A 25,684-nucleotide genomic window follows, 5' to 3' on the forward strand; every position below is an offset into this window, starting at 1 on the left:
TACATAAACAACATTGTGGTGTGTGTTGAAGATCTCAGTTCCAATCCACGTAAATATTCAGATCCTATTGAAATCAATGGGATTTTAGTTGGGTTGAGCCCTTCATGTTTGTAGTAAATATTACAGGGGTAGCTGATGTTGTGCCCTCTAGATGTTGTGGGACTACAACTCCCAGCATCCCTGACCATTGGCCATATTGCCTGGGGCCAATAGGAGTTTGAATCCAACAATATCTGAAGGCCTCGACGTTGGCTAGACTACCCTACAATATAGATCCTGTTGAATTTCTGACCATAGTAATAGGGTGCATACACAGCAACAGATTCTGCTATGTGTCAGTCAGATATTTTTCTCATCTTCTTTCCCCTTCCCCGCAATAGGACACCGTCAGAAACTAGACGAGCAGACAAAGCCTGGGAGTTTGTCCTTTTCAGAGCGTCTGAGCGAATTGGAGCAGTTGCGTCGCACAGCCATAAGGGTCAGCCCACACCACCCAGCCCCCACTCCTAACCCAAGAGCTTCCTTGAACCACACCACTGCTTTTAACCCTCAGCCTCAGAGCCAGATTCAGGGTAAGTACCTGAACTTCCTCCCCTCACTCCACCCTGTGCATTGAGGAGAAGGTCACCCATTGGCCATTGGAATCATGGTTGGCTTGATCTGTTGTATAGGATGGCACTTTGGGACAGTTCCCCCACCCCCCAGTGGGTTTCATCTGGCACATCTAGCACTGATGGTGAAAGAGGGCAGCAACTGCAAGCAGACAATGTGGAAAAGGTTGAGTTTGACGTAAGGTTCAAAACAACTGTGGAAAAGCTTTGGTGAAGAACAGTGTAGAAGAAAGTAGGCAGAGTCTGTCTCCCAAAACAAATGCTCATTCATTTCTCTGATTGCACACTACTGTGGGATTCCTCCAGCCAATTAACAGCATTATAATCAACTCGACAATGATTCTACAAACAGGGCCGGCTCAAAATATTTTGGCACTTGAGGAGAACCACAAAATGGCATTTCCCTCCCCACCAGGGAAGAAGGGATGAGTGAAGATCTTGCCTCATGGGTCAGCCGATCCTGGCTTCAACATATGCATAGCAGTGAGGCACATGCTTTGCAGCTTAGAATGGGTGTCCATGTTTCATGCAATGAAAGTTGCTTTTCCCTAGGAAAAGGAGCTATTAGAGCAGAGAAGGAGTGGAAACCACTTCTCAGTCCACTGCTTCTCCATTGCAAATTTCCTTCCTGGTGGCTTCTTCTCTCTGAGAAAAACAAGCAGCCATCAGGCTTTTATTACAAGTTCATACACAGTATAAACTTATCAGAGTATGAACTTCCAACTCTAAATTCTGTGATTCTATGATTCATTATGTGATATATATTTGTCTCCTTTGATCATAGGAGTTTAGTTGTTCTACTTTTGAGTAAAGGGTATGAGTGGTGTTGCCATGAATTTCAAGGCACTAACAGCAGTCGTCAGTACCAGCTCAAAGGGATATTCAGATACCATTTCCACATATCACACTGAACTTGTTTCCTGGGTGATCCCACTTTCCTCTCCATGTAGGGATGGGGTAGAATTTTGGTTCTGAATCCACAGTTCCTGATGCAGTATGCAAACCACAATGCAGCTGCCCTTTGACATTTGCACTTCTGGTTCTCCAACCAAAGAATATGTACGAAAATGTATATATCAGTATAATGATTTCATCCCTTAACTATTCTGACCACTAAAAAAATAATTAAAGTGATATACGGAGGCACTAATCTGTATGTCGTCAACTGTATTGCAGGAACAGCAGAACACCCTAAGACTGCCCTGTGATAAACCAGGAACTAATTTATTTAATCACAAAATTCTCCAGACTGACCTTGTGTTATTAAGCAACTCTCACTCCTTGTTGCGTGTTTGCAAGTTATCTTTTAGCCTAGTTCAGACTCCTGCTTTCATAAGATGATGTTGGAGTGGCTGGTTACGTATACAGACTCCAAGTGCTGTAGAACTATAGAAAAATGCTAGAAAAGGCAGTCAGGCACAGCATTAGGTGAAAGCCCTAAGTTACTCTAAAAACTGAATCTACTGTTTATTCCAGTATATACGAGAGTAGTAAAATTTCAGTCATATATATTTTTAAACAGAAGATATTCTCTTATAATGGCAATGGCGCCCACCTGAGAGGTGCCAGAACTATATATATATATATATAGTTGCTCTTTTCACAGAGTGATCCAAAGTGACTTACAATAAAACCAATTTAGAACATTTAATAACAATAACTAGATAAAGGGCAGGATTTACGCATTCCATTCTAGAAAAAGAGGCTGCAATGCCACCCTTCAAGTTAATGGCCAAAAGGAAAGGGCAGAAAGAAAAGTCTTTGCCTGGCGACTAAAGACAGATAAAGCTCCCACACAGCTATCACACATATACAGTCTAATTCTGTATATGTTTACTCAGATGTGAATCACATGGGATCCAGCAGAGCTTCTTCCTAAGTATTGCCTTAAAGCAGTCTTCCCCAGCCTGGTGCTTTCCAGATGTTTTGGACTACCGCTTTCACCAGTCCCAGACAGCATAGCCCAATGGTCAGGGATGATGGGAGCTGCAGTTCAAAACATCTATGGGATGCCATGTTGGGGAACAGTACCTGAAACTGTAACACTTAAGCCATTTGTTACAGAGCAAACACAAGCTGTTTCTAATAGGACCTCTTCAGCCCTTAGCATGTTTAATAAGTCTTGCCGATGGCAATGAAATTTACTTCTGTGTACCTTGATTGGGATCAGGGCATGCTTTAAAGATAGCAAAGTGCATTTTTAGCTTATATTTTGCTGGGAGCTATCTCTGAAGCTTGGCTCCAGCTATAATTCCAGACCACATAGTGTAAACAAATTAAAACAATCCTGTCTTGGGTTTTTTGTTTCGTTTTGTTTTTTGCTTTTTAAATATCTTGCTTTGCAACTATCTATCATCATGAAAGTAGCTGGAATTAAGTGCTTGAAGGACTTGATTAAATACCCTCTAATGTATATTTTACAAAGGTCTTTTACAAAAGTATATTTTACACGCATAATTAAGCATGTCTGAAATTAGGATGAATGACATATGACCCTTTCTTAGAAAGCTAATGTTTACTTTCCAGTTTAGTAATAAATACTTTGAACAGTTTTTGAACAGAACAATTCACTTGTTTTAAATCAAGTGTGTTCTTGCATTTTAACAGGGTTCAGTGGTGTGGTCTATTTATTACCATTATTAGTACCCGTTGTAGTAGTACTCATAAGTAATGTATTCAGAACTAAAACAAAAAGATGTTTTAAAAATAAAAGAAGTAAAATTCATTCCTGCAGACTCACAGTCTACTGGACATGATGCAAAATTGTTTGTATCTCCACAGGTGAAAATCAATTTTTATATATATATTGTCATTTTAATTCTTAGCAATGCTCTCAGTATGTTGTGTTCATTTCACTGGGTTCAGATTTAACATGAAACCATGTTATGCGAACAGTAGACATGAAGCAGGCAAACCATGATTTAGAGTTGTTTTTGTTTCCCATATTCTCAGCACTGAATTCAGATGGATTCACAGTGACTCAGATTTAAACTCTGGTTTGCAAACAAGCTTCAAATTTTGGTTTCAGACAGTGGTTTGCTGAACTTAAACAAACCATGTTTTGTCAGTAGGCTTTGGTTCAGACATTATTAAAGGAAACAAGATTTAGTTTAACCTACCATGGTTTTGTATTTTGTTGGTCTGTGTTGGAATTTAGGATTTGCTTGTCATAAGGCACATTTATTTCCCATTTTTGTTGTGGACAAAACATTTGAAAGCCTATAACTAAGAGACTTAAAAGCCCTAAGACAAATACTGTGAACTCAAATTAGAGTGTACTTAAAGCAAATAAAATATAGGCAAGATCCCCTGTACTGGAGAATAGCAATTACTGCCTGAGCTTACTACAACAGTAGTAAATATGCCAGAGACTTACTGAACTAAAATGCTTAGATTGGACTGTACCAACAATAATACTAGTGTATTAGGGTAGTTTTCTACTGTGTATGTACGAGTTGTTCTTTGTTTTTATAAATTTGTAATTTGTTTATGTATACTATTTAATAGAATTTTTAATACAAAGGAGTTAAAAGAATTACTAGGGCTAGTTTCTAAATATCACAAGTACAGGTCATAAATAAGCACCTGAGAGATATTTGTGTATGTTTAAAAGGGCTGAAATATTTTCATACCACTAAGCTACTGTTTACTCCACCCATGAATGGGGGAAAGGAATTAACTTCCTATTTTTATCAGGTTTCCTATTTCAAACAAAAAGCAGTTTCTATGATGAAAGCAAGTCCAGGCAGGCTAGTGCCCATAAATTGCTTTAATAGACTCCTTGATTTCTTTCATATATATATAAGAAGGAAAATACACCTGTCCATTTAGAAGTTCAAAACCTATGCCTTCACAGGGGTGAAGGGGAATAACTATGCTTTCAAGTTCAAAAAGAAAACTATTCCATGTATAAGCACTGATGCAATTCTGCAAGCAGATATTTATATAGAGGAAAATAATTGTCATAGATGGAAGCTTTTATGGAGGTACTGGCACAGAAGTTGAATAAAGCCAATCAACCCAAGGGTAATCCCTACAATCTTTGTGAGAGTCAGCAAGCCCTAACTGAAAGGCAGTAGCATAAAATCCAGCCCAAACGGAATGGGAACGAGGTATAGCCCAAGACCATGGGAAGGAGGGTATATACACAGGCAGAAGAACTGTCTGAAAGTAAGAGCTATTCGACAGTAGAACAAAGTGGAGAGTTGTGGACTCTTCATCCTTGGAGGTTTTTAAGCCATGTGTCTTGGGTGCTTTAGCTGAGATTCCTGCATTGCAGGGGGTTGGACTAGATGGCCCTTGGGATCTCTTCCAACTCTATGACGCATTAGCAACTGAAGTGTTATAGGGTTAACCTGTACCCGGTTTGCTCTTTTTCTCAATTCAGGTTGAAGTTGCGGGGGGGGGCGGGAATGCATTGCAGTGCAGCATTTCATAAGAAATGATAGATATGGATTGTGGCTATTGTTGTGTGTGCACTGTTTCCTAAACCAGTGGTGGGAATGCTCTGGATGCAGAGCACATTGGATGCAGTATGCACAGTCTCAGTTCAATAAAGCTAGTGTGCTATCCAGTAGTAGCCAAGTAAAGAAAGGATTTGTATGCGTTGCCGTCTTCCAGTTGCAATCTTATTGTTATATACGTATGGCTTCGCTGATAGTGCTCAAAAGGTCTTCTCTTATGAGGTTCCTCTAGGCAAGCCCTCCATCTACTCCTATGCTTCCTCTTCCAATTTTGTTTGGTGCTTTGCTGCATTACTTCTGGCAATGGGTAACTATTTCTAGGATGAGAGTGCCAGCCCCTGCTGCTGTACCATTATTAATGTCCTGGAAGAGCTGGTAATGCTTGAGCAGTGGTCATAGCGGTCATGATGTTGCATTGCCATGTCCTCCATCTTCTTAAGTATTTATTTGACAGCATAAGAGCCCATAAGATTAATCATAACATTTCTTGTACCACCCTCTTGAACTGGAAGAAATAATATATTTCTGAAAAGGGGGCACTAGAACAAATTCGCTATGTTTACGATGGGTTATTGCAATATAAACTTTTGTTTTATGGTTCAAGCATATGGGAATTTGTAAAAGATAATAAAGCGCATAATGGCAAGATGCTCTTGGGTGTATGAGGGATCAAGATGACAATCATTCTACCTTCTTACTAACTACCCTCTGCTTTCCATGCTGCTATCTTTCCTAGAAAGTAGTCTAGGTCTTTGTAACAAAATGTGCTTGGGATGGTGATTATTTGTTACATTTTTATTCCACCTTTCCTCCAAGGAGTTTAGGGTGACATACACAGTTCCTATTGCACTTCTGCCTGTCATTTGGTCCAGCAGTTCCTGCCCTCCCCATTTTAAGGTAGCTTGAGAATGAATAACTGGCCTGAGGTCATTCATTGAGCCTCATGACTGAGTAGGGATTTGAAACCTGGTCTCCCAGGTCTAACCATTGCAGCACACTGGCTTCCAGTCTGTGGAGAGTTCAATGTGTTATCTATTTCATTTCATGAAGTTTTAAATATCTTGAGCATGTGAACATTGCATTTCTTTTTGCTATTATTTGACTGACGTGGGAGTCTTCCAAACAGCCTGTTTACTGAGCATCCATCCTGATTTGCTCACACAAAACCTACGCTGAGGATAGACAGCATCCAGTATTTATTGAGCACTTGTGCAGAGGTTATATGACAATAAGTATTCATCCTGATTTGCTTACACAGTTCTTATATGTCTTTCCATTAGTCATTTGTTCATCCCATACTTTTCAGTGCATTTCCCTATTGGTTTCCTAACTTCAAAAAGTACAGGGTTGACAGAGTGCTTTAATCTACTTTAATTGTACAAACCTAAATTTCCAGTATGCAGTTGAATCTCTCCACAAAATACTGGCAGGTCCTGTAAAATGGAAGCCAGGACGCGAATCATTTACCTGAAGTATGTGTCAATTGTTTTATTTCTCCATGACCCATTTAGAATCTCTATGCCACATCTTAAACTCTTCTTGAGATTTCCTGTCAGTTTCAAATTGGTTTGCCATACACCATGAAGACTGCTGTTCAGGAAACAAAAGTCCAAAATTCCCCTGTTCTTGCAGCATTAGTTATGCAATTATTTGGATCCTGGCTGCATTATGTAAAAGATTTTATGTACTGCTAAAAAATTGAGAAAATGAGTTTCCCCCATCCCCTAAAAACAACAACAATACTTAAGTTAAAAGAAATGTCTCTGGATATTTTTACACTTAAAGTAAGCCTTTTAAAAGACCAATTATATTGACCAAAACATGCTTACAAGGACAAAAGTAAACAAAACTGCTTTTTGTAACACAAGAAGGCAGATTATTTGATCCTTTCTTTGGAAAAGGCAGGAATGTTTAAACTTTGCAGTAATATTTTTTTCATTGCTTCCCAGGTGAAAAAAGCTTTGTTTAAAGAGATATCTTCAAGGTCTCCTATGCTGTCATAATCATTTCATGAAAACATCCATCTTTATCATAGTTCCCATGAGCTGAAGGAACACACTGGTGTGGTTGACCACAAGGAATTGTAGATAGCATTGTTTCCATAGCTTGATCTATTTCGCTAGGTTTTTAGTATTTTTGTGGGTTTTAATGAAGTGCTCAAAAACAGAATGTGTGAAAAATTCAGACACAATTATCATAATATTTTTAGGGCACTGAAATTTGTATTTTCAGTGTGGAATCTTTCTTAAAAACACGCAGTTTAAAAAACCTGTTATGCTCACTTTCTGTTCTAGATGAATAGTTATGTTACAGTATTCCAGAGGAACCTATACAACTGTTATTAGACCTCCTGCTCCTTTCAGCTCTAGCCAGCATGGCCAGGGGTCAGAGATTATGGGAGTTGTAGCCAAACAACATCTGGATGACTACAGATTTCCCTTTTTTTCCCCTCTTCTCCTTGGAATAACCACAACACCATTTTTTATTTTTGCATTTTGAAGATGAGACTGTATTCTTCTGTCTGCTTTACAGGTGATGGAAGCACCTTTTAGAGGAGTGGGAGGCTGACCCTGGGAAACTTCTTCCCCTTTCCTGCCTCATTCCACTGAAACAAATGATTGTTGCTGTTAGTGACTCGGCATAACAACAGGCCCATAGGTTGTTGGGTTGTTGTTTTTTGTTTTTTTACTGGAATACATTCTTCCTGGATCAGGGTACTTATGTGAAATGCTGATCTAGTAAAAACCAGTCACTTGCATGTTAGGGTCAGAATGTTGATAATATTAATTACAGGCCACTTTTGATCAATATAATACACAAAGAAGCTATTCCTTCCTATTCATCAGAAACACTTCACATAATTTTTACAATAAATTAACAGTTGTCTCTTTCAGTTTATTCCTACTAGGACAGTAAATAACTTATTTCTGTCTGTGTTTAAAAGGTAGTAAACATTACTAGATCAGTGAATGCTTCTTCACTTCAGATTCTTAGCAGAACATATTTGCTATATGGAGACGGAAGTAATAGTTAGAAAATGTTTTGCCATGCTTTTTCTTCTTTGAGCCATTCTGGTATATTCATGTGTGCTCATCTGACAGATCTTTGGCAAGGTACAATAACGCTGTTTCCTGCCTAGACTATTACACTTAATCAGCTGCAGAAAACTAAATTAATTGTTTGGCAATAAGGTGAGAAGATAATTCTCCAACACGAGGGATTATCTTTTCACAGGTCAGAGAGATAATATCCTGTTTTGAGAGTCTAGCAAATTATCATAGGATTGTTTGCCTACTAATTGGTTGATTTGCAGAATGCTGATGACAGAAAAGCCAATTGCTGCAGGAAACTAATAAGTTGTAATCTGCAGTTAGGAAGGCAACGTGCATCCAAAGCAGTTTGCATCACAAAGCCATTGTCCTGTAGATAAATGAGCACTGAGAAAATCTCAAAGAGTCTCATTTGAATATTGGCTTACACCTCCTACATTCTATCTTAAAGGCTCAACAGATGCAGATACTGGATGGTTTGAACACCAACCATTTCTTTCTCGAAATAAGTTAAAAAATTAAAAAATTGTCCGGTAGCACCTTAGAGACCAACTAAGTTTGTTCTGGGTATAAGCTTTCGTGTGCATGCACACTTCTTCAGATACACTGAAACAGAAGTCACCAGAAAAACCAGCTGCACCAATATAAGATGGACACCTGGCTTACTAAGCAGTACATGTGAAAAGGATCCAGGTGTCTTAGTGGACCACAAGCTTAACATGAGTCAACAGTGTGATGCAGCAGCATAAAAAGCTAATGCTATTCTAAGCTGCCTCAACAGAAGTATAGTGTCTAGATCAAGAGAAGTAATAGTACTGCTTTAGACACCTGAAATCCTGTGTCTAGTTCTGGGCATCACAATTTAAGAAGGATACTGACAAGCTGGAATGTGTGCAGAGGAGGGCAACCTAGAATAATAATAATAATAATAATAATAATAATAATAATAATTATTATTATTATTATTATTATTATTATTATTATTATTATTATTTATTTATTTATACCCCGCCCATCTGTCTGGGCTTCCCCAGCCACTCTGGGCGGCTTCCAAAAGAACAAGGTTTGGAAACCAAGCCTTATGAGGAATGGTTGAGGGAGTTGGGTATGTTTAGATTGGAAAATAGGAGATATAGTACCCATCTTCAAAAATCTCAAGGGCTGCCACATGGAAGGTGGAGCGAGTTTGTTTTCTCCTGCTCTGGAGGGTAGAGCCCAAACCAATGGATTCAAGTTACAAAATAGGAGATTGTGACTGAACATCAGGAAGAACTTTTTGACAGTAAGAGCTGTTTGACAGTGGTGGTCTCGAGGTTGGATGTCCATCTTTCATGGATGCTTTAGTTGAGATTGCTGCATTGCTGAGGGGTGGACTAGATGACCCCTTGGGGGTCCCTTCCAATTCTACAGTTCTATGATTCTTAACCACTGTAGTATCCTACCTGTCTAAATAAAGTGCTACTTAACAACCACTATAGATTATAATAGCCCCTAACAACAGAAATGTTTAAAAATTAAGTGATATTCATCACCACTGCCTTTAACAGGGTTACCTGCTCAATGGGAACATTCCTCCTTTTAAGAATTCTTAAAATTGCAGCTTAAAGATATCAAGAGATTAGGTTGCATAGTGCTATACCATCCAGGCTCCCTTCTAAACTCAAAGTTGAATTTTAGTTTGGCCTGACTTGACCAAGAGGGAAAGTGCCTGCTGCTTTGTTTTGCTCCCTCACTTCAGTTGCACCATGAAATAGGAGGTTGTATTTCACCTGCCTGCCACTTATCACTTTGACAGTTCTGAGCACTTAATTAATTCAGAGGAGTGGGTGTAGCCCTGGCTCATGAAGTCCTTGTAATACACTGCAGAAAGTGCAATGCTCCTTCCTTTCCGGAATTCATACGTTGGACTTAGACCAAGGAGGTAATTCGTGAAGCTCACTGGGAAACTTTGGGCCAATGAGATCTATGGTCTGACTACTCTTACATGGTAGTTGTAAAGATGAAATGGTGAGGATTAGGGGTGAGCCTGTACCCTTCCCTGAACTCCTGGGGGTGGGGGATTAAAGGAGTTGTGGGTTGGATTAGAACTAAGGCTAATTGAACTTGGGTCACACTGAAATCAATAGGATGCGGAAGTCATGACATTCGTGCCATTGATTTCAGTGGGAACTAAGTTTAGCTAAGTTTGTCTGGATCCAGCCCAGAATATATTACTTGGGCTCTTTAGTGTAGAATAAGAAAGCCAGGTGAGTTTTATTTAGTGTTCAAAATACAAGCAGAAGCAGGTATGCTTCTTATACAAGACTTCAGACGCACTCCGAACTGTGGACACATCTAGTCGAGACCTTATGCTTGTGATATTGGTGTTCTTTTTTATTGGCTTTTGAAGCATAGTATGGGCCCATGAATAACCCAGTTGTTACGAAGATTAAAGGTGTGTGTTGCAAAACTCTGGTAAATAAAATCTCTCTTAGTCTTTCACTGACAAATCCAGTTTTACTCTCCATTGAATTCTTTTTTTTAAAGACTGTAATCTCCACGTTGGCAGAACACTTCATAGCTTGTTAGCAGAGCTTGAATTACCTCCCATGGTAAATACAACAAAAATTAATAAATAAGAACACCTTAAAGGCAAATGCTCACTGAATCAAATTCGTGCACACTGTGGCATGTGTGCTCTTAAGTGGTGCAGGACACACTCCAAAGAGCCATATTTTGAGCTCCACAGCCCTTGAATTCTTTGATTTCCGAAAGCAGCCAACAGTACCCACACGGTGATTCTCTTTGAAAACCAGGAGGCTTTCAAAACATATGTTTGTGAGATGAGGAAGGGGCTGTTCAAAGGCATTTCTCAAAAATCAAAATCCCTTCTTGGTTTATACAAGACAATTAGGTGCTTCCAAATCAGGGTTTGACAAACTTTTGGGTAGCCTGTGGGAGCATTTGTAAACGAAAGAAACTATCATGGACACCACACATACTCACTAAGCACACACCCCAACCTATTCCATTGGCAACAATAGACTGCTTCTTCTAACCTTAATTGTGGTGGAAGGACAGAACTGTGGAGGGAAGGCCTCTGCTGACGCATGTTGGCTTGTGAGAACTGCACAGGCAACACCTGCAGGCTTGCAGCCACAGAATGACTTTGCTCTAGAAGTGGAGAAAACACCTAAAGAGATTGTCTTCATATTTAGCCCCAACTTGCAGTAAGTTGGTAGGCAATCCACTTGTCAGTGGCCTAAGGCTGGGGTCTCCAATTCAGTGCCTATGAGCACCATGGCACCTTCATACCTCCCTCATGGTGTACAACAAGGCCCTCTGCCCCTTCCTTTTTGGAGGGTTGCCTGCTTTTTTGTCTGTTTGTACTTGTTTTGGGATGTGTGTAAGCATTTTGCCTGTTTGGAGGATGGGGAGAGGGTTCTGAGCATTACTGGTACCCACAACAGTTTCTTAGCTTTCCAAATGTGCTCCTCGGCTGAAAAATATTGGGGATCCTGATGTAAGGGATACCATTAAAAGAGATTGCCTTCAACGAGTTATGATTTTAGCCTTCTGCAAAGTTACGCTTTTCATTTTCACTTAAATTTACTTTAGGTTTCCTACCTGTCTTATCCTTCGGCGTCAGTCCATATGTGAACAAAAATACAATGTGACCATCAGCCATGCCAAAAAATACATTGTGTATTGTGTTAGAGCACCCAGTCAAATATGTGTTCACATGCAGGAGCATGCAGTTTTGCAGGCAGGAAAAATGCTGGAATGATTGTTTGGCCTGTCTTTGAGACAGGTGGCGATGTTTTGAGAGGGTGGCGATGTACATACATTCATATCTGCACTTATAAACTCTCTGTGTGAGGTTAGGGCATAGTAACCTAGGAAGCTACCGACTCAGATCATTGGTTAATCTCACTCAGTATCATCTACACAGCTCTCCTGTGTCTTTGGCAAAAATTTCCCCAGATCTATCTGCAGGTGCCAGGGTCTGGCAAAGCATGAGTTATGTCCCTTTCTCCAAAAAGTAAATATAGAGAAGATCGCTTTTTTAAAAAAAGCAAAATTAGATGTATATTTGTACCAGACAGTTTTTTATTGCTATGATTGACAAGACAATTTTCCCGTGTTGTTAATTCCTCCCACCCTGTGTACAATGAGTAATCAGGTGTGTCAAGGACTTGACCAGTGCTTGATCCTGCTGAAATCAGTCCACCCTTCTCTTGCACAGTAAGCTTCAGACGCATGCCCACACATGATTATTTTGATTACCACCCACTGATAGCCTAACTTCTTTCTGTGTTAGAACTGTCAGTTCATGATCCAAGTGCCAAGTGGTGAGCTTTGGGGCTGTTAGGGAAAGTATGGCGTTTCTCTCCACATTTCAGTTTAGCAAATTCGAGCTTGCAACTCCCTTCTACTTATAAGCGTAAAGAGAAGCATCCCTTGGTTTGTTTATTTTAGGTGTGGTTTTGTGGACTTCAAGTGGTTTCTTTCAGTCTGCATCTCGGAAATTTGCTCGTCTTAATCCAGAGTTCTAAAATAGTTGGATATTTGGAAGGCTTTGGCAGATTTCTGTGTACATCCTAAAATAGAGTCAACACACGTTGTTTATTGCTTTTGAAAATCTTAGCCATGAGACTGAATGTAGATTATGTTAATTTTTAAAGAGATATTTTTAATATCTCTTTGGCATTCTAGAATAGTCCGTACCCCCTCCAAAAAGTGTGGTGCGCACATTTCGGCTACACATAAAATATTCTTTTATTGGCCGTTAACTGAAAATGCTATATAAGAGTCTGTTGCAAAGCACTTATGCTGCTGCTGTAATGATGGCATACAGAGAAAGTTCTATCAACCCCCGTGGTCCTGATCCAGATTGATTTTTCTAAGCAAGGAGAGTAGCCGGTCACAAGCACATTTTTAATAGAACATGAACATGAAATATACTACATTATTTAACCATTCAAATATTTTATCTTCAAACCTTGGACAACTAGAGAAAACTGAATCAAGCCATAGCTACAGCCAGTGAGGCCTTCTAGGTATAGTGTCATTGGTTTCTTCTCATGAAGGGCTAGAGAAGCAGGGGTGTGGTTTTTTTGTAATGGAAGAAGATCAGAGTCTGAGCCCCCTTCTTTCTTTGGGCCTAGTACAGCACTATCCACTATATCCCCCTCTTTGTTGGTCTCTGTGAGTTACTAGAGAGTCTTACAGTATACAGAGAAAGTAGAATGTTGAGTAGATGGTGAAAAAGACCTGGTCTCCCAAATGCAAACAGATGCAGTGAGGCACAGAAATTTATCTAGACCTGGGGTACAGAGGAGGCTGCCTTTACATCGTGTCAGACTATGGTTCTTCTAGCTCAGTATTGTCTACACGGATGGGCAGTAGCTCTCCAGTGTTTCAGAGAGGGGACATCCCCAGCCATACCTGGAGATGCCAGAGATCATACCTGTTATTTCCTGCATTCAAAGCAGATGCTCTACCACCCTTACCTGAGAGATGGATCAGAAAAGGGAAATTCTCCTATACTTGCTTTTTCCCATGGAAGAAGTAGAATGAGACTTGCCATAATGGAGTCTCCATACCAGAGCTGTACCACGTATCACAAGCTATTCTGTGATTCTCCCACCTGGCATGAAAAAGTGGTCAGAGGAGCAGCCATTATCAATAATGGGTGATGTTGGAATGGAAGCTCTCCATGTTCACTGAAAGCATCATCTGGCAACTGGTATTGTGCACTGCACTCCTTCACAGAGGCTGTTTCCAAATTTATTCAAAACTATGAAGGTAATTTGAACAGCATGCATAATAAGTGGTTGGGAAGCCAACGTCTAAGGACTTGTTGGGTCATGTTTTTATCCAGGTGGTTCCCCAGACTACAGTAATGGATAAAAATGCCATGATTCTACTGGTAGCTCCCCATGATAGGTTGATGCTAGGCAGCATAAAACCTTTTGTGTTGTTCTTATGGCAAAACTAGAAGTAACAGCAGCAGGCCCCTGGCATCAACATTTCCTATAGACAAGTTTTAAGATACGTTCTAAAATATTTATAGGTGTGCTAGCACACACATGATGCAATCAGATGTTGGTTCAGTATATCTTTCTTTCCCTTCTTTTATTGCTGCTGCTGCTGCTGCTGCTGTTGTTGTGTGGTGCTTTCAGACAAAGTTGTAGTGGTTCCCACAGTCTTAATGAACACAACTCATTAATGAACATGATTCTGTTAGGTCCATTAATTTCAGCAGGTCTGCTCTGCATAAAACTTAGTTGAACACCACCATTTGCCTGAATATCAGTTGCTTAAACATCTGTAAAAAGGCATCAGTCGTGGCATGGTGGCCTTATGTGTTCTTTTTCTTTAAGAAAGAAAAAAAACTTGTCTCCAAATACTTTAACTCACTTTTATCTCTCTTACAATTTTCAAGACATGCCCTTGCGTGAGCCTATCCTGTTGCTTCCATTCATGACTCATGCCATCAAACCACCCTTGCAGCTGTGGTCGGGCTGTCCGGCCAAAAATCACAAAACCCAACAGGTGGGTGTGACAGGAAAACAGCTACCAAGAGGGCCACAGCTGTGATCATGTCGCTCTATTATTGGTGAGGGCATGAATCATCTCTCAATTGAGGAAGCCGCAGTAGACAACCTGTTCACTTGGGAAATATGATGATAATAAGAATAACAATAATAAAAAAGAAATAGAAACAAACCCAGATGACTCTGTGGAAGGGTTTTTCCCCCTCAGACGGTATGGAGGCGTATCCTTCAAATAGACTTTTGAAAACACTCTGTATGTGTTGTATCTGGACAGGCCAGAGAAAAACAGGAATACAAAACTGTTTTGTTGAGCAGGGGGTGGGAGGTGATGTTGACCAGAGAACTGGTATGTGCACCCACTAACCCTATCTCTATTTGTCATCTCTCTCTCTCCAAATAATTCTACACACACATCCTCCATGATGTTCCATACGTGTATTGTTTGCTCTCATGAGGGTTATAGGCTGCATGCACACCATACATTTAAAGCACACTGTTTCCCTCAAAGAATCCTGGGATCTGTAACTTACCTCATCCCAAAGCTACAATTCCCAGGACCCACAGTTCCCAGGATTCTTTGGAGAAACTCACGTGCATCATAAGAATGGTGCGTACGCAGCCATAGAATAAAGAAGCAGGTTGGGTGAGCCATTTTCTGAGAAGAATAAGGAGAAGAGGCTATGAGTTCTGGTTCTTTGGGTTTCTGTGTTAAAAGGGCCCTCGGCCTCCCTGACATTGCCTACAGGGTTAGGGGTAGTTGCAGGGCTGAGGAACTGGCATCTCCAAGACTTGGATGGCTTTAAAAAGAGATTAGACGCATTTATGCAGGATAAGGCTATGAATGCCTACTAGTCGTGACAGGGCACTACCTCTAGTACCAGAGCCTGCCTGCCTCTGAATGCCATTTGTTGGGAAATATGAATGGGGAGAGAGGTGTTGTGCTCATTTCCTGCTTGTTGCATCTTCTTGGCCACTGGGAGAGACGGAGGCTGTTCTCTGGTCCAGAAAGACTCTTGTTAAATTCTTGTAGGGCCTCAGATGTGAGACAGGAGGCAAAGAGTGAACCTCATGATGTCTGGCATTGAAGGTTGGCTTTCACAAAATTTCAAGTAAGAGGCAGGAAGCTGTCCAATCTAAGGCCTGTTCTCACCTTTGCACAGATCAATTGGGCAAGGCAGACTGAGACTTGTCACCTGCATAGCCAGCTCCATTGTTAGGCACAGTGAGGCAGCTGCCTCAAGCAGCTGATTTTGGGTGTCATGGAAGGGCAGTCAATAGTTTGTCACTTAATGTGTTCTTATTGCCTTTTTATTGCCAGGAAAGGAGGACAAGTGCTTGTGGTTTCCAAAATCACTTGACCTATCCAAGTGCCAAAGTACCGTATTTTTTGCACCATAACACTCACTTTTTTCCTCCTAAAAAGTAAGGGGAAATGTCTGTGCGTGTTATGGAGGGAATGCCTACGGGTGGCATGCCTACGGATTTTCCTCCTCTAAAAACTACGTGCGTGTTATGGTCGGGTGCGTGTTATGGAGCGAAAAATACGGTAACTCGAGCAGCCTTGGGTATTATGCAGCTCCACTTGGGGGGATGGTGCTGTTTGCTGCTGTGCCTGAGGCAGAAAAATGTCTTGAGCTGGCTACAATTAGCCTTTGGACCGGCATGGGTTGTTTTTTGTTTTTGTTTTTTGTCTTTCTTTTGTTTGGCAGTGTTACTGCATATTCAGCTCAAACCAAACCGATCGGTTATGTTGATTTGTTCTGTTTGATGCAGCTTTGGCAGGTGAGACAAAGAAGGCCCCTGTATCAGGGAACTAGAGTAGGTGCTTGGGAGTTCCATCCATACCTAGGTAAAGTATAGGACAACCTATACTGTTTCTGTAATGGGGGCTGCTGTCAGGATGGAGAAGAGACTAAAGACTACTAGCCATGATGATTGCATTGTATCTCCAGTGACAGAGGCAGTATGTCTCTGAATACCAGCTGGTATTCAGCACTCAAGTCCTGCTTGTGGATCTCCCATAGGTATTTGGTTGGGCACAATGAAAAGAGGATACTAGCTAGGTGGACCTTTGGTTTGATCTAGCAGGGCTGTTCTTAAGAGTCGCAGAGCAGAGATGGGCAACTGTTGCGCAGAAACCTGCTGCTCTCCTACTTATCTTGTTGAAGTAAGGAGCTATCAATCACTTGAGCCAGGGCAGCATTGTGGCTGAATAGTCAGGCCAGTTCCCCTGGACGGTTACATTTTATATGTGCTATTAGTTATGGACTAGTTTTTTTTGTTTTTGTTTTTGCAAGGCATCACAAATAAAATGCAGGTCTGTGTGACTATCCCACCTGCGTTTGTACATCAAACATTCCCTACCATACTTGCGAATAAAAGGGTTTCACAAAAGGCATATGCAAGAAGGTGGCTGAGACAAGACAGGGCCAACGGGGATGTGTTTGAACTAGTTGCTCCACCCAGCATCTCATCTTCAGAAGGGGGAAAAATGTTTTCACTAACCCAAACAGGCACAGTCTGATCTGTACAGACAGTCTGCAGGCATCTGCCCAAGAAGCCGACGGTTGGCTGGCACATCATCATCTGATTTATGGTGTGTGGTGTGTGTGTGTGTGTGTGTGTGTGTGTGTGTGTGTGTGTGTGTGTGTGTGTTAAGCCTTAAATTGTTGAGTCTCTGGCTGGCTGTGTTGGTATTACTGGATGGTTGGTGCATGTTTTCAGCTGAAGAGCTGGCTCTGATACCAGGGTTGTTGGCTGTGAATCAGTTCCAGTTTCACACCTGTCTGAGACAATGAAAGCCTTGTTAGAGACATTTTCAGAAAGAGAGAGAGAGAGAATCTGTCATGCATTTGGAAGAGACAGAGACCTTGTGAAAAGAAGAAAGAGGAAATACTTCCTTATAACATTTGTTTCCTGGTACAGCATTCTGTTACTTGAGATTAGGCAAAGACGGTGTCCATTGAACCTACCTTGAACTAAATGTATATTTGCTGCTCCTGGTTTAAAATTACTAGAAAGTCCTTGTAGCTTTGTCCCCTTTACCTGACATGCTCATGCTTCCTTTTGTTGACTGTTGGAAAATGAAATTGCCCCACATGGATGGGTCTCTGAACCCTTCAGGGTGTCTCTTTTTATCCCTATTTCTATTTACACACACACACACACACACACACACACACACACACACACACACACGTGCATGCACACGATGGGAGTTGTAGACCTACAACAAATTCCCTATTTCTACTCTGCTATATAAGCAAAGGTGATACACTTGCTTCTCAGTGGACACAAACTGGCACAGGTTTAGTGATCTCACTGGAACTCTTCCCGTGTACCCTAAGTTAAACTCTGGCCATGACCGTTGACAGGGTGGTCCAAATCATATAGTCAGTGATGATACAGAGAGGGATTAAATGCTGCAGTAGGTGAACACAGAGGCAGATGTAATAATATACCTCTGTTGGTACTTGCAGTTTCTTGTTTTAAAGCATAGCAAAGGCCCTGAAGTAATGAAACGCAGACAGGAGCTTGATGTTATCTCACACCTATAAACCTTTCTTAGAGTCCACTGGTGGCCAGTATCCAGAATGTTTGAGTTCAGACAAACTTGCCTATGTTAAGTACAAGTGGCACATTCATTCTTTGGTAAACAGCATTTTGCTTCAGGGCCCAAATCTTTTAAATGCTTGCAAAGGCTGGTAATTGTCTGCCTTTGCCTTCAAGTATCTCAGCATTATCTGCAATGAAGAGATTCAGCTACGTCAGCACTCTGAAAAGGAGGGAGGGAGGAAGAGAAAACATGCCGTTTTGTATGTAATCTTCTTGAAATGAGAACTCAAACAAGACTTTGGATAACATGTTTGGTGTTGTTTTTTAACGTACTGGTAGGAAAAACCCCCAACGATTTGTGTTTTAAAGGGCATAGAATTATTTCAGTCCAAAACACATCAATCGTCTTAGATGCCAGCATCTTGCTTTTGGAAACCAGAGAAGTCTCTCTCATACCAAGGTTAAACTTGTGCTTACTTACTATTTACATACATGCTACTAGAAAGAACTCATTAAATTTACTGGGTTTTGTTCCTGTACTGAAACAAATCCCTTATATAGGCAGACTCGTGCTTTCTCAATGTATGAAGCACAACTTCGCACCAAGAGATTGCTATAGTACAGGGGTAGTCAACCTTTTTATACCTACCGCCCACTAATGCATCTTTCTTGATGGTAAAATTTCCTTACCGCCCACCAGTGCTCAATGGAAGGAGGATTCAGCTTGTGCCATAGAACCCCTACTGCCCACCTAGAATCCTAAAACACCCACTAGTGGGCGGTAGGGAACAGGTTAACAGCCCCTGCTATTGCACATCCATTGAAGGAAAAACACCTTTGCAGGTTTTAGCAGTGTTGATGGCCCTGTGTTAAATATAAGGATGCGAGAGAAACCCATTCTGTTTGCATTTTAATGTGAACAGCCCTGATTCACACTTCCTGAACCAATTTGCAAACTGAAATATAACTGCACTTTGAAATCCATACGTCTTTGAATTTTGGGGTATGACCAAAAATGGGTGGGGGAAAACGCATATTGGGGAAAAGTGTGCACAAAAATGTGTATGTCAGTGCAAATAACACATTAAAATGCATTATATCAGTTCGCAAAAAAAGGAGAAGTTTGCAAACTGATGCAGAAATGGGGGCAGACTGAGCTCGAGTAGAAAAATGAGAAACTAAGAGGAACTAAGAGGAACTGTATGGTGTCAAAGGTGGAAAGCCCAGTGCATCACCTGGCATGATATTATGTAGTAGTTGAGCTTCTTCGTACTTGAACTTTTGACCCAAAGTGAGCCTATGTAACCAGTGCAATACTGTGATTTGAATATACTTAACACCCCTGGTACTAATTACGTTTGTGTGGAAGTCCCATTGACTTGGAACTGACTTAGTTCCAAATACTTAGAACTGTACTCTCCTCTTCCCTTTAGTGGCATACTGACAGTGGAATATCCAGTTACTCTTAGATTTGTTGGGTGTTGTTTTGGACTAAGTTGGAGTCTTTCATAATAATGTTCAGGCACTCCATTAACTTGAGCACCTGTGTCAAGTTCAAAGGATACAATAGGTTCTTGTACTGCCAATGGCAGTTTCTAGTCTTTCTCATTACCTTTGCCTGATTCCACTACATTCAGAAAAAAATCCCCTTCCTCCCAGCATGCACCTGGGGTTTCAGTATAGGTGATTTGCCATCTTTTGCAAAATGGTTATGTTCATCCCAATTATAGCAAATGCTTCCCAAACACAGCAGACTTTTTAAGACCATGTTGCAACCCACAGATTTTGGAAGCTTCTTTCAAGCTCTCTCTTTTTCCAAGTGCTTTCTCTGGGTTAGCGTCTGCTTGTCCATATTTGAGTGCTGTGCCAAAAAATAATAATCCTGTTTTGTTTTCCAACTGTTCTCTATCAATTAATGAAAAAGGAAATTGTATCCAAAAATTAGCACAGATGACAAATTCTCAAGGATGAGGTGCAAGGTTTATGTTGTGCTTACCTTACTTTTATGGTGGCCAGGGGGTGTTTGCGAGTGTCCTTTCTTTCATTCTACAAATCATCTCACTAGCAGTCTGCACCCTGCAGCCTTCCTGGGTGTCTGCACTTCAGTTAAAGTTCAGCAGGGAGAACATCATTAGGTAAAGCTACAGAGAGATGGGTGAATGTTTACTGGAAAGGAAAGAAACACATTTAATATTTTATTCTTCTGCAAACTTGAAGTTGTTGTGAAGCTTCAAAGCTTCCTCCGCCTTCACAGATGGATGATTTCACTTTATCACATTTTTCATTCAGTTGCTCCTGCTCCTGCTTCAGAAGTCTGTTTGGCCTCCACTTCTGATGCCAGAAGTTCACTCACATGAGATCACACCAAGAAGTTAATATAATGTTTTACTGCCACACAGAAATACCTAACTAGCTTCCCTCTTATTCTGCTCTTGGCTTCACACCCCTCCTCCAGGGATCATTTCTAAACTCTCTTTCCTAAGTTCCTTATAAGAAAGCATCTCTAAATTACAGCAATCATATTTCAATCTGCCTTTCTTCATACATTATATATGTGCTTGCAGCAAATGTGTGGGACAATGGTAGGCTCTAGTCCCTGATGTACATGCTTTCACAGTACTTATGAAAAGACATCTGTGTCTGTTCGGAGGGTTCCTTTCTAGATGTCCGTAAAACTTGAAAAATCTGTGAAGAGTCGTCTTTGTACACAGTAGTATTCAGAGACCGTTTCAGACGATGCAAAAATGAACGTGTGTACATGTGGCCACCATCTTCTGATGTCTTCATTATATGTGAACAGGGTTTATCAGAAGCTGCTTGGTGCTTACCAGCAGGTGGGTCTGTTGGAAGTTTGGGTGCAACTCAGCTTGCAGAAAGGGTGAGGGATCAAGTAGTGCTGTCCAACCTTTTTTCAAAGAGGGCCAGATTTGATGAAGTGAAGGGCCGTGAGGGCCGACCAAAGGGCCAACCAAAGTTGTTGACCCTTTTTTAAGATCAAAGTTGTTGAGCTTTTTTAGGATTGAATTTGTGGAGGGTTTTTCTTTAGGATTTTAACCTAGGAAATAAACTGCCACAGTGGCTGGATTAAACCAACCAGCGGGCTGGATTAGGCCCCCAAAACAGACTTTGGACATGCCCGAAAGGGACCTCTGGATTCCTACACTATCCATGTGCCTTACCAGCAGCATAAGGTAGTGGGGAGATCAGCATTGTGGTGACACACTGCCAGGAGTACCAGACTGGCTCCACTGCTGTGTTCATCCCATCCCATCTGGTGGAAAACTTCTGGGACTTATATCTCACTGATTCCAAGGATATTTGACATTTACCAAAAGAAAATGCTATATTTTGTTTTCATCTCATTTTGTGAGGAGCCCTGCGTAAGCTCCTCCTGCATCTTATTGCCTGTTCCACCAGTTCTTCCTCTTTCAGGCTGGTCCGGGGAGCTCACAGCAATTTCTCACTGCTAAATGTGTTTTCTGTTTACATTTCTTTTACACTTTCCTAAGGACTTCTCACCCTCTCCCACAGGCTTCGACAGAATATCATATATTCTTATCTTTCCTTACAATCTCATAGCAACTCTGTGTGTAAGAGGCGGTGGATAGGGATATGAATTTGAGTCTTTTTCATCCAAAGCACACTAGCTTCTGACTTTAGGGCCCAATCTATGATAGTCACCCATAGAAATTCACAATTCCTCTCCTATCCTCTCAAGGTTTCTTGAGCCAATGTCTTGTTCATATTTGACTTGCTGCTGCTACATTATTGTCTGTGTACTGTTCTCTGCACCTGTAATTCCCAGCAAAGTAGACATAAGATTTAGCTACATTCTGACATGAAGCAAGTCACTGTAGTCTTTTTACGCAGGAATTATCAGGTGTAAAAGTGACATCGAGATAACAACAGTCAATGAATCACATAAGCTAAATGGTTGCAAAATTCACTGAACATTTCCTCAAAGCAAATTTTCTGACACCATTTTTAAAAGAAAAAAAAAGATGACTCCTATTGTGTCCTTTCATAGGTTTGACTGAGAGTCCATATTTCTCCATATTAGCTGAAAGATGTTGAGCAAAGCACAAACTGCCAAAGGATTTCACAGGAATAGGAGAGCATTTATTAAAGATATATTTAAATAGATAGCTGGATTGTGTAGTGACCTCAGCCTGACTACAAGATGGAGGGAAAGTCTTTTTACTACAAATTTAGGGACTCACTTCCCATGTCATTTTTGCTGTTCTGCTTTAAAACTGTCTTAAGTGAATTCTTAGTTGGGTGTTGGTGGTTTCCCTTCTGATGCATTTTTTGCATAATCAGTGTCCATCTGTTTCCTTCCCATATCATGCACACAGTCTTCTCTCAAAAGCAGATTTTAATTGCAAAAATAGGGTGGCATATTTAATACATGGGACAATTCAATATTTATCTAGTGCATCATCCATCTCTGTTTCAATTTCACTGCAGAAAACAGCAGTGGGTCCACCTAGTTTTCCTTCAAATGTCATCAATCATGAGTGACAAAGGTTGAATTCCTGTGGCTTACCAGTAGTGAGGTTTGATGGAGCAGTGCATCCACCACCACATCCAAAGCCTTGCACCAACCAGGGCAGGACAGGGGGGAGAATCCCATTTACTAGCACCCAGGTTTGCACAGTGAAGAGGCCCAGATTGGGCCCGCTGCGGTCATATGACATCAGCAGGGTCAGTTCAGAATTCAGCAGATCCTCTGCTTGCCCATCCCCGCTCCCAAAATTCCCTATTCCAGGTTTTTTCACAGGCTACCAATAGTGGGGCTTCTGCCAGCACTAGCTTCCATACATGTTTTTGAGCAGACACACTGCTTCACTGCTAACTATGTAGCTCTACTACCAGCAGAAGCTTGCAGAACTGGACAGGACTGGGGGGAAATCCCCCATCAAAGTTCTGGGAGGGAAACTTCCATTTTATTATATGTAAACCGGATGTTTTTCAAATCACAATGGCAAAGGGATTATCTTACAGTGGCTAAAATGTGCTTGCGGTACACTTTCAGTGGTTATGTTGAATTTTATGTAGCATGTGTCCTTCTAGTCACAGAGCAATGTTCACTTTATTCTTCAGTATCCAACTGCCTAATATTCCAGTTTCAAACTGCATGAATTCAACATGCTTAGGATAGGGGTAGAACTAACACTTTAAAGATATGCTTTACAGCATACGAGGAAGACCTTATTATTACCTTGTAAATCAAGGCTGAACCTGAAGGGAGTTTCATACTCTTTGCTTGATATGATTCCCCCCTCCCTTCAAGGTGACCTCGCCTGTTAAACTCTGGAGGTTGTATTTGATATAACATTTACTTTTTCTAAGTCAATAAAATGAACCAGGATGTCTTTAGATCATCAGAGGTCTGCTTATTACCAAAAGATATTTTTTTTAATCATGATCTATACTGGAATTTGAAAGAATCTGGTTGCATTTCATTTGGTGTCCTGGATAAGGGTTTGTGGGATGATAATCTGCTGTGTGCGTAGAATGCCCCCAGATGAAGTTCTCTTTATTAGTTTGTATTTCTTTTTCCCCCCCTGAGCTCTGGGGATGAGATCATGAAAGTGTAAATGGCTGTTATGTTCAAAGGCACCTTTTATACCAGGAAAGTTTCTAACTGACAACCTGTATTATTTAACTGTTACCATCCTAATTAGTTCACATCAAGGTCAATGTTTTGTAGCAAAATGAACTAACTACAAACTCCACAAAGGGAGTTTTCCTTCACATTAAAGCTGTAGAATATTTAAACAGTAGAGGGCCACTGAAGATATGAAAGGCGAGATTGATAGGAACTCTATTTGTCTGCAAGCTACAAAACTTTAATATTGTGTAATTAGTTTGCATCTTCAGGAGTAACCTTTCAGACACCTGAGGCAGTGTTGTTACAGTTATCACACTTCTCATGTCTGAAGAGATTATTCACATCCACCTCTGCTGTTCTGTCTTTCTTAAGGTAATTAAGACCTTGTGGGATTTTAACCTTCTGCCAAATACTCTCAAAATATGTGCTCCACACTGTGATATGAATTTAACTAGGCTACTTGCCTTCATGTGTTTTGTACAAATTCCTCAGTCCATTAGCCCTTATCTTACAGCAAGGATAGCGAAACCCAGTAGCCTTCCAGATGCTTTGGACTCCAATTCCCATCAGTCCCAGCCAACATGGCTAATGGCCAGGGATGATGGGAGTTGTAGTCCAGCAACTATAACTAGAGGGCCATAGATTCCCAATCACTATTATACCAGATCAGGTTGCTAGGCTGGTAGCAACAGCAAGTCTTTCTGAGTTCAGTGGGACTTACTCTGAGGTAAATTAGTATAATAGCATTGCAGCTTTAATAAAGCAACCAAAAAGATCAGGAGGACATCCTTCTCTATGCGGAAAGACTAAAGAAGAGGACAATATGGAGCTTACACCTTGATAAGCCTTGGAATTGGAGTAAAAAACAAAGTTGATCATGCATGCCTGTTATAAGGTGGGCTCTGGCCAAATGATGCTATTATATGGATGTACTAGGAATTCCTCAATATGTAGTGGTGGCTATCAACTTAGATGGCATTATAAGGGTATCAGACAAATTTATGTAGCATAATGCTATCAATGGCTGTTAGTCATTTTGCCACCAGGATCAGTTGCTGGAAATCACAAGTGGGAGAGCACTGTTGTGCTCATGTACTGCTTTTGGGCTTCCTACAGGCATCTAGTTGACCTCTGTGGGAACAGAATGCTGAATTAGATAGGCGTTTTGGCAGGACTCTTTTTACATTTCCATGTTCACTTCTACAAATTCCAATAAAGCCATCGGAGCTTTGTGATCTTAAAAAAAGCTACCATTAAGAAAATCCAAACACTTGCAAGACTCGCAGGAAAAGGCAACACAGCAGTTATGGTCGACTCTTTAGGACCTGAGACCTTGACGCCACCCTTGATGCAATTTAAAGTGGACTAATTTCAGTTTCCTGTGAAAGTTGTTTCAAAAGCCCAAGCTTCTCCAGAACTTCTCAAATGGTTTTAATGCCTCAGTAAAACCACAGAAGCTCTAAAATAAAAGCAAACATTAGGGCATGAGGTCACAGCTTAAAGGTACCAGTGCCTTTTAAAAGAGCCTAAGTAACTTTGGCAAAGATATTGAAACCTGATGTGCCACATTACACTGCGTAATTTTCAGTTATATGAGGCATTGCAGCAAAAGGGTTGTGTGAGGTAATCTTGGCGCTGCCACACATGCTAAATGTGTTAAAAGCCAACCATGTCTGCTGAAATTCATATAAATGAATTGGTTACCTGCTGTGATTTCTGCAGTACACAGAAGCATTACCCCACTTTTGGCAGAGCTTCAGGGTTGCAAAGGCCAGCTCTTCCATATTGCAATATTGAGGGCTCGTCCACAAGTCCGCTTCTAGAAAGCATGGGTCTGAGTGGTTTTCCCCTT

The 25,684-nt window shown here is 40.9% G+C and overlaps 1 protein-coding gene across 2 annotated transcripts in view; it reads left to right on the forward strand.

Annotated features, from left to right (window-relative positions):
* The window catches only part of RUNX1 (RUNX family transcription factor 1), a 175,616-nt gene that overhangs the window by 136,135 nt on the left and 13,797 nt on the right, over positions 1 to 25,684 (forward strand). Inside the window, exon 6 of one of the 2 annotated variants that reach the window (XM_083500217.1) lies at positions 381 to 572. The exons of the other annotated variant lie outside the window; for it this stretch is intronic. Within the exon in view, the coding sequence (XP_083356343.1) occupies positions 381 to 572 (192 nt within the window). The remainder of the gene's footprint in view (positions 1 to 380; positions 573 to 25,684) is intronic. 2 annotated transcript variants of the gene reach the window in all.

The sequence above is a fragment of the Podarcis liolepis genome (genome assembly GCF_965112155.1).
Source record: "Podarcis liolepis genome assembly, chromosome: 4".
Taxonomy (NCBI): domain Eukaryota; kingdom Metazoa; phylum Chordata; class Lepidosauria; order Squamata; family Lacertidae; genus Podarcis; species Podarcis liolepis.